At 39.6% G+C, this 10,000-nt stretch overlaps 1 protein-coding gene across 1 annotated transcript; it reads left to right on the top strand.

The window, feature by feature from the left end:
* The first annotated feature begins 2,024 nt into the window (after window positions 1–2,024).
* On the top strand, window positions 2,025–6,258 carry LOC123513804. The gene is made up of 3 exons (XM_045271157.1): window positions 2,025–2,125; window positions 5,265–5,404; window positions 6,135–6,258. Exons 1-3 carry the CDS (start codon window positions 2,060–2,062, stop codon window positions 6,229–6,231), a joined length of 303 nt encoding a protein of 100 aa, XP_045127092.1. The 5' UTR covers window positions 2,025–2,059; the 3' UTR covers window positions 6,232–6,258.
* Window positions 6,259–10,000: the final 3,742 nt, after the last annotated feature.

Below are 10,000 nucleotides of genomic sequence, written 5' to 3'. Positions count from 1 at the left end.
ACTAGCTTAGCCTAGACGCATGCACTCCAATCATAATAATAATAATAATAATAATAATAATAATAACAATTATAATAACAATTATAATAACAATAACAATAACAATTATAATAACAATAATAATAGCAATTATAATAATAATAACAGTAACAATAACAATAATAATAATAATAATAATAATAATAATAATAATAATAATAATAATAATAATAATAATAATAATAATAATAACAATTATAATAATAATAATAATAATAATAATAATAATAATAACAATAACAATAATAATAATAATAATAATAATAATAATAATAATAATAATAATAATAATAATAATAATAATAATAATAATAATAATAATAATAATAATAATAATAATAATAATAATAATAATAATAATAATAATAATAATAATAATAATAATAATAATAATAATAATAACAATAATAATAATGATAATAATAATTTTAATTATAATAATAATCACAACAATAATAACGATAATGGTAATAATGAGAACTGATGTTCGATTACCTGGTATACGAACCCGGAAATGAATCACTAACACATTCACGCTAGCAGCAACAAGCGCCGCCTGCCGCCCGCCTCTCTCTGCTCATGATGGGAGAAGAAAAGCATCTCTATCTGAAACTCATTACTACTGTACTTTGTATTTTGCATAATTCATTCCGCTACACAAGGCTGAATATGGCTTGAGTACGAGGTTCCTCCCAGAATTTATAGACAATGCCGGAGGAAATTCACCCTTATTGCTCTTGATTACTCGATTAAGCCGGCATATATATGTTGCGCGGGCAGCGGCTGGAGCAGTGTAGCCAGTAAAGAATGAACGGCCAAGGGATGGAAAAATGCTGCTTGCTCAGCCTCATTACAGAGAAAATAATGAATTGAAAGCTGCGATACTCACTCCAGCCTCGTTACATTACACATTCCCAGTCTCGTTCCCTGTGACGGATTCAAGGAAACAGTAAACCAGAGGACATTCACTGCCAACACTGGTCAGAGCACTAACGTTACAAAAACTCCAATGAACATTACCATGACTATTTTAATACCATTTACTACCTCCGTCCCTACTCACTTCCCTCAACAATACACTAATGGCTTGTTTATAAATAAATTAAACTAAATATGATGAAAAGTTTGTATAATACTTACATTATTGCAGATGTTGCTCCTGTTGGTGACGATAACACTTCGAAATCCGTGTAAATGTTCAAACACAGCGTACGCTATACTACTCTGCCGTATTTAGGATCACTTCTCTCTCCACGACTTTTCAAACCCCACAGATATGATTAGCCGGATTCTTAAGTGTTTCTCCTGCTAAAAATGTACAAATCATATTGATCTATCACTAGAACAATAAAAAACATTCTTAATGAAACGTGTCACTTCTACTACAGTTTTCAAATCGCTGCCACAGTCCTACGCAGCTTCTCATCCGTCCCAAGATATGACTAGTTTCCTTGCCGCGTCCCGCTGTCTCGCAGAAAAGTGAGCCGTGTTCCGATGCAAAGTTGAATCAAAGCTTCCGAACCATCTAGAGTTTTAGTTTGTCAGCAGCGTGATTGGTGCGTCCCTCCCGCCTTCCTTCCACTCATACCTCTGTCCGGCGATCTGGTGTTTACATGACAAATTATAATAAAAAATACCTATAATACCCTCTCACAGATTATTCGTTTTGACACTTCTACGTTGTACACTTTATAACGGAAATGAAATTCTCCTTTGAAATATTCATCATAACCAAAACGATATAATTACGTAAAAAGTTGAATTTTCAGTACTTCAACAATTCAACAATTTAAGCTTCAAAAGTTTTCAATGGAGACGTTACAGATTCAGAGAGAGAGAGAGAGAGAGAGAGAGAGAGAGTGTGTGTGTGTGTGTGTGTTTAGCCAAACAATATAACACGACACAAGTAACTAACCAAGGCTTCCCCTCGAGGCCACAACATTGCTCGTTCCCCCCCAGCCAGGCAATATGCGCCGTGACTCCACTGCTGATTCCGGCCACCCTGCCTCCCCGCTGCGACATGCCTCCCTCGAGTGCCATCTGCCGCCGCCAACTGCCTTCATATGAGGTCGTGAAGACTTCTGAAGTAAGGAATTAATAATAACCTGTCGGTCTCTCTCTCTCTCTCTCTCTCTCTCTCTCTCTCTCTCTCTCTCTCTCTCTCTCTCTCTCTCTCTCTCTCTCTTATACTTAAATCTAACACACAGAGGAGCTAGCACACAATTCAAGCTCCAGCCAGCAAGCAAGCAAGCAAGGAGAGGCAGAGATATTTCCCTTGAATTACACCAGCATAAGTGGAGACGTCTGTATCACGACTGCGTATTTGTTGCTGCTTCCTGCTCGGTTTCCCTTCCTTTTGTTCTGAATATATTTTTCTGTATATTTTCCCTGTTTATCTTCTCACTTCTCGAGAAGATATTAGATGTAAAAATTGTTGTTTAAGGGTCTAATTTTCTTGTTTTTATTTTGGTGTAAAATTACAATAGTTTTGTTTGAGGCGTGATTGGAGTGGCGATGAATGTTGTCAATTTGTTCTCTTCATGTATGTGGTCTGTTGTTGATGCGCTCTCAGAGGTTCCTTTATGTATATATGGGAGAGAGAGAGAGAGAGAGAGAGAGAGAGAGAGAGAGAGAGAGAGAGAGAGAGAGAGAGAGAGAGAGAGAGAGAGAGAGAGAGAGAGAGAGAGAGACACACACACATACACAATGCTTTACTCATACTTCTATAAATATTACATTCCTACATATTCTCATGAAATAAATGAACAAATGCCGGAATAAAAGAATGAGGTTAATTTACTGCAGGAGAAATATTTAAAGATCCCAAATCACAATACCTGGTTCATGTGATGCTGCAATTTACTTTCTCTCAGTCCAATGAATCGAGAGGCTCGTTACACACCCCACTGGAGTCACTGGCAAACGAAAGTAATGACTACTTTTTTTTTTCTTTTACGATAATTTTCAGACAGAAACTGACGGCTGTCCCTACTAAGCCTTGGTGAAGAAAATTTACTACTATTGCTGTCATACATTACTTGAACAATGATTCTCTCTCTCTCTCTCTCTCTCTCTCTCTCTCTCTCTCTCTCTCTCTCTCTCTGTTCCCCATAGAACCAGACATTGCTGATCCATTTTCTCTCGTGTATGGTGGAAATTAGTTAAGAAATTTCAAATCCCATGATTGAAGCCTGTGGTAACAACTGGAGTCCTTGTATTGGATAAAGTAAATAATTGTAAATATTATTTTTATGGTTACTTTCTCGTATACTTTAGTTTCAAATTGAATAACAGAATACGTGTGTCAAATTTAAATACGATTGGGTAAAAGACAGGGAAAATACCACCACTAATAGCAACAACATAGCCATAACTTGAATCACCACCACTACCAAAATTAATATTATCACTAGCAGCAGCATCAGCCCCTAATATAAATGTAAATGTCTGAATCAACGGTATGTAACTCTGGAAAACATCGTGTGGTAGTTACACTGTTGAAGTAAAGTTTAAGACTCTGAATCAATTGGCAGACATCTCCATTGACTATCATGATTTGCAGAAAACCGAGATGTACAAGATTAAATTTTCATTGTCTGGTGAAGTCTCTAAAGCAAAGTGTGTCGCTAAAGGAGAAAATAATCACAGACACATATTAGCAGCCACGTTCTAGCGCGCGCGCATACACACACACACACACACACACACACACACACACACACACACACACACACACACACACACACACACACACACATATCCCAGAAACACATGAACAGACACACAAAAACAGATCATGATCCTAAACACACACACACACACACACACACACACACACACGGCCCGGTAGCTCAGTGGTTAGAGCGCTGGCTTCACAAGCCAGAGGACTGGGGTTCGATTCCCCGGCTGGGTAGAGATATTTGGGTGTGTCTCCTTTCACGTGTAGCCCCTGTTCACCTAGAAGTGAGTAGGTATGGGATGTAAATCGAGGAGTTGTGACCTTGTTGTCCCGGTGTGTGGTGTGTGCCTGGTCTCAGGCCTATCCGAAGATCGGAAATAATGAGCTCTGAGCTCGTTCCGTAGGGTAACGTCTGGCTGTCTCGTCAGAGACTGCAGCAGATCAAACAGTGAATTACACAAACACACCGCGTAGTGTAGTGGTTAGCACTCTCGACTCACAATCGTGAGGGCTGGGTTCGAGTCCCGGGAAGCGGCGAGGCAAGTAGGTGGCACCTGTTAACCTAGCAGTAAATAGGTGTACCGGATGTAACTCGAGGGGTTGTGGCCTCGCTTTCCCGGTGTGTGTTGTGTGTGATGTGGTCTCAGTTCTACCTGAAGATCGGTCTATGAGCTCTGAGCTCGCTCCGTAATGGGGAAAACTGGCTGGGTGACCAGCAGACGATTGAGGTGAATTACACACACACACACACACACACACACACACACACACACACACTAATCAGTTGACCTCATACATAGAGAGACATATTTACTGTCCAGTGACACACGAACGTAAGAAGAGTCTAAAGAATGTAATGAACGTAGCCAACTCATCCTTCTGTTACGAGTATAATGTATCATAATAATAAAAGCATACTGTAATCTATCAAAAACGTATAATTCTTTTACAAAAGGAAGAATTGACCTTATCTAATTTTCTGCTTTATTTTTGCGTATTGGTAGTTATCTCTCCCTTCCCTGGTACATTTGATACTTTATGAATGAGGAAATCTAGCCAAGATAAGAAAAAAGACAAGAAGGCCGATTAAAAATGGCAGTCCTAAAAGTGATTTGTCAAAAAAAGAAATGCCAAATTACAAGGTTTTGCACATTGGATAGCAAATGATGGTAGATTCAATTAGGTAACTATGTTATAGTAATAATACAGACACTAAATAATTTAAAAATAATACCTAGCGGCTAAATTTATCGGTTGTGATGACGTATCAATACTCAAGAACTTCTATGTAAAGCTTTATGCAATCTCCCTTGAAATCTAACGTTCTGAAATTCTCACTCAATACTTCCCCTCAGTATTCATTCCTTATTCATACTAATAACCTTATGCATTTCCTTGGTTTTCTGACGTTCCGAATTCTTGGCGCCCTTCTTTCCTTCTGCCTTCGTCCACTCATTCATACGTACTACCTAATGCATTCAGCCTTATTTTCTAATTTTCTAATCCTTCTCTTCTCTCAACCCTCATTCCTCATTTACACTTAAAGCAAAGACAAAAATTCGGGACAAGTGGCTGGAGCGATCATACCTGTCTGCCGCTGCCACACGCTGTCAACACACCTGGCACCGATCCGGGACAGATGCTGCTCGCTTACCTGATGGGAAAATGTGTCTTCTCTTTCGCCAGGTACGTATAGGCGGGAATATGTCCTCGTAAAAAGCAGCGGTTACACAGGAGTAAGCTGATATACGTCCTAAGCAGCCACTGACATTATTCACCCCATAAATTCCTGGATATATGGGGCACATAACACTGGGAGTCAACACGGCGAGGCACAGGCAGGCAGGGAGCTGGTGGGATGGGGGGGAGGGGAAGGAGGGTGGGAGGGACGAGACTCATCTTACCTTTGATGCTGATGGCCCAAACATTCCATCTCTCTCTCTCTCTCTCTCTCTCTCTCTCTCTCTCTCTCTCTCTCTCTCTCTCTCTCTCTCTCTCTCTCTCTCTCTCTCTCTCTCTCTCTCTGTGTGTGTGTGTGTGTGTGTGTGTGTGTGTGTGTGTGTGTGTGTGTGTGTGTGTTGTGAACTGGTAAATAATAAACTGAGATAATAAACTGAGAGAGAGAGAGAGAGAGAGAGAGAGAGAGAGAGAGAGAGAGAGAGAGAGAATGCTAGTTACAATATTACCAATTAAGGCATCTATACAATTTGAACAGAAAGGCAGCTAACACAAGCCAACAAACAATTACAACACAATGAATGCAAACTTACCAACAGTGAAGAGCAAATAACACGAACCAAACACCACGCACAGAGTAACAGGATTTTTGTCATGACGAAATATTGAACTGACAATACCTATATAATTCGGTGAATAATTAAATATCAATCATAGATAATTGCATTCTCTGCCATAGGAGTGACGGAAAGAAAGAAACAAGTGGAGAAGGAAGCGATGGCCAGCTCTCATGTCGCTCGAGAGAGGAAGGAATGTGGGTTTTTGTGAGGCAATAAAGAGAACAATATTAATAACAAAAAATATAAACAAATAAATAATAACTGGTTTTATTCCCACACTAGAAAAGGTTATAGTGTTTTTTTTTTTTATCTCCAGTTGTGTTAGCATTGTGGATTTGATTTTAATTCATAAGTTGTGTTAATTGTACAACTGCTGCTACCTTTATTATTTCTGCAAGTGCTATTCTTACTTCTTATATTACTACCATCTTTCTACCGTTTTACTACTGCTACTACTACTGCTACTAATATTGCTGATACTACTACTACTACTACTACTACTACTACTACTATTGCTACTACTTCTACTACTACTACTACTACTATTACTACTACTACTACTTCTACTGCTACTACTTATACTACTACAACTACTACTACTACTACTTCTACTACTACTACTACTACTACTACTACTACTACTACTACTACTACTATTACACTACTACTACTACTACTACTACTACTACTACTACTACTACTACTACTACTACTTTTTATGCAAGATGGAAACTAGACTAGGGCAACATAAAATGAAAAAAAAAAAAAGCGCCTACTTAAAATGCAAGCTCCTTTAAAGACTCGTACAGAATTAGCCGAAAAAGAGGGACAAATGACTTGAAACCTCCCTCTTAAAAGAAGTGAATTCATATGAAGATGGAAATACAGAAGCAAGCATGGAGTTCCAGAGTTTACCAGAAAAAGATACGAATGATTGATAATACTGGTTAACACTTGTATTAGAATGTTGGACAGAATAAGGATGAGAGGAAGAAAAATCATTGTGCAACGAAGCCGCTTGAGGATGGGATACATGCAGTTAGCAAGATCAGTAGAACAGTTAGCATGAAAATAGAGATAAAAGATAAAAAGAGATGCAGCATTTCGTCGGTAAAAAGATGCTGAAGACTGTCAGTCAGAGGAGGAGTTGATGACACAAAAAGCTTTTGATTCCACCCTATCTAACAAAACTGTGTGAGTGGAACACCCCCCACAAACATACGAGGAGTACTCCATACAAGGACGGATAAATCCAATGTAGAGTTAGTAATTGAAGGGGCGAGAAAACTGGCAGAGACTCCTCAGAAGACTTAATTTTATAGAAGCTGTTTTAGATAGAGATGAGATGTGAAGTTTCCAGTTAAGATTATGAGTAAAGGACAGATAAAGGATATTCAGTGTAGAAGGAGACAGTTGAGTGCCATTGAAGAAGAGGGGATAGTTATCTGAAAGGTTGTGTCGAGTGGATAGATGAAGGAACTGATTTTTTGAGGCGCTGAACACTACTAAATTTTCTCTGCCCCAATCAGAAATCTTAGAAAGATCAAAAGTAGAACCATGCTTGCTTTGGGGTCCGAGGGGTCTCCAAGCGCACGGGTTCGAATCCTGTCCACGGTCCGAGTGTATGTTGGGCTTCCTCACTCGAAGCAATGGTTTCCTAGCGGGTGGGTTTTGAGATAGGAGGTACCCCCCCTAAAAAGTATCCACTTTAGCCCATAAATTCCCTTGAAAATCCCACATGGTATAAAAAGAAAAAAAAGTTGAGCTTTAGGTGGCGTCCCTGCGTGATCTGTTGAATTCCTGAGGGATTGGTCGTCTCTGAAAGGACGTGGAAAGATGTAGGGTGGTATCATCAGCATAGGTGTGGATAGGGCAAGACGTTTGGATAAGATCATTTATGAATAACAGAAAAAGAGTGGGTGACAGGGCAGAACCCTGAGAAACACCACTGTAAATATATTTAAGAGAAGAGCAGTGGCCGTCTACCACGTCTTCAATAGAACGGTTGAAAGGGAAACTTGAGATAAAGTTGCAGAGAGAATAGAAACCATAGGAGGGCAGGTTTGAAATCATAACTTTGTGGCAAACTTTATCAAAAGTTTTTGATATGTCTAAGACGACAGCAAAAGTTTCACCGAAATTCCTAGAAGAGGATGAACAAAACTCAGTAAGGAACGCCAAAAGATCACCAGTAGAGTGACCTTCACGGAAGCCATACTGGCGATCATAAAGAAGAATGTGAAGTGACAGATGTTTAAGAATTTTCCTATTCAGGATAAATTCAAAAACTTTAGACAAGCAATAGATTAAAGCTATAGGACGGTAGTTTGAGGATTAGAACGGTCACCCTTTTTAGGAACAGGCTGAATGTAGGCAAACTTCCAGCAAGAAGGAAAGGTAGAAGTCGATAGACATAGTTTAAAGAGTTTGGCCAGGCAAGGTACAAGCATGGAAACCCAGATTTTGAGAACAATAAGAGACCCTATCAGGTCCATAAGCCTTCCGAGGGTTTAGGCCAGAGAGGGCATGGAAAACATCATTACGAAGAACTTCAATGGTATGCATGAAATAGTCAGAGGGAGGAGTAGAGGGAAGGACAAGCACAGAGTCATCCAAGGTGGAGTTGTTAGCAAAGGTTTTAGAGAAGGGTTAAGCTTTAGAGACAGATGAGATGGTAGTAAAGCCATTAGGATGAAATAAAGGAGGGAAAGATGAAGCAAAGTTGTTTGAGATGTTTTTGGCCAGATGCCAGAAGTTTCGAGGGCAGTTGGAGTTTGAAAGATTTCTAATTTTCTATCTATGAAAGAGTGTTTGGCAAGTTGAAGAACAGACTTGGCATGATTCCGGACAAAAATATAAGGTACTCGAGATTCAGAAGATGAAAGGCTCAAGTACCTTTTGTAGGCAACATCTCTATCTTGTATAACACGAGAACAGTTTGTGTTAAACCAAGGTTTAGAAGGTTTTGGATGAGGATAAGAATGAAGAATGTACGCCTCCATGCCAGATACTATCACCTCTGTTATGCGTTCAGCACACAGAGATGGGTCTCTGACACGGAAACAGTAATCATTCCAGGGAAAATCAGCATAATACCTCCTCAGGTACACCGAACTGGCAGAGGCAAAACGCCAGTGGCATCTAACTTTGGGGATCTTGAGGAGGAATTAGAGAAATAGGACAAGATACAGAAATGAGATTGTGATCGGAGGAGCCCAACGGAGAAGATAGGGTAACAGCATAAGCAGAAGGATTAGAGGTAAGGAAGAGATCAAGAATGTTGGGCGTGTCTCCAAGACGGTCAGGAATACGAGTAGGGTGTTGCACCAGTTGCTCTAGGTCATGGAGGATAGCAAAGTTGAAGGCTAGTTCACCAGGATGGTCAGTGAAAGGAGAGGAAAGCCAAAGCTGGTGGTGAACATTGACATCTCCAAGAATGGAGATCTCTGCGAAAAGGTAGAGGGACAGAATGTGCTCAGCTTTGTAAGTTAAATAGTCAAAGAATTTACAACAGTCAGAGGAGTTAGGGGAGAGATAGATAGCACAGATAAATTTAGTTAGAGAATGACTATTGAGTCTAAGCCATATGGTGGAAAACTAGGAAGATTCAAGAGCGTGGGCACGAGAGCAATTTAAGTCGTTGCGGACATAGACACAACATCCAGCTTTGGAGCGATAATCAGGATAGAGAAAGTAGGAGGGAACAGAAAAGGGGCTACTATCAGTTGCCTCAGACAGCTGTGTTTCGGTGAGGAAAAGATGATGTGGTTTAGTAGAGGAGAGATGGTGATCTACAGATTAAAAATTAGATCTAGGGCTGGATTTGGAGTCGCCAATTTGAATTTTGAATCTTAAGTGAAGGGTGTGTGTGTCTGGTAAGTGCATGTACTTTTGCGTGAAGAAAGAGAGTTGTTAGGCTAGGTTAGGTTAGGTTACGTTAAGTTGTGTGTGTGTGTGTGTATATGTTTCACTGTTTGATCTGCTG

Source organism: Portunus trituberculatus, chromosome 37 (genome assembly GCF_017591435.1).
Source record: "Portunus trituberculatus isolate SZX2019 chromosome 37, ASM1759143v1, whole genome shotgun sequence".
NCBI classification, from domain to species: Eukaryota; Metazoa; Arthropoda; class Malacostraca; order Decapoda; family Portunidae; genus Portunus; species Portunus trituberculatus.
The sequence above is the reverse complement of the archived record's forward strand: the minus strand, read 5'-3'. Positions and strand labels throughout refer to the sequence as shown.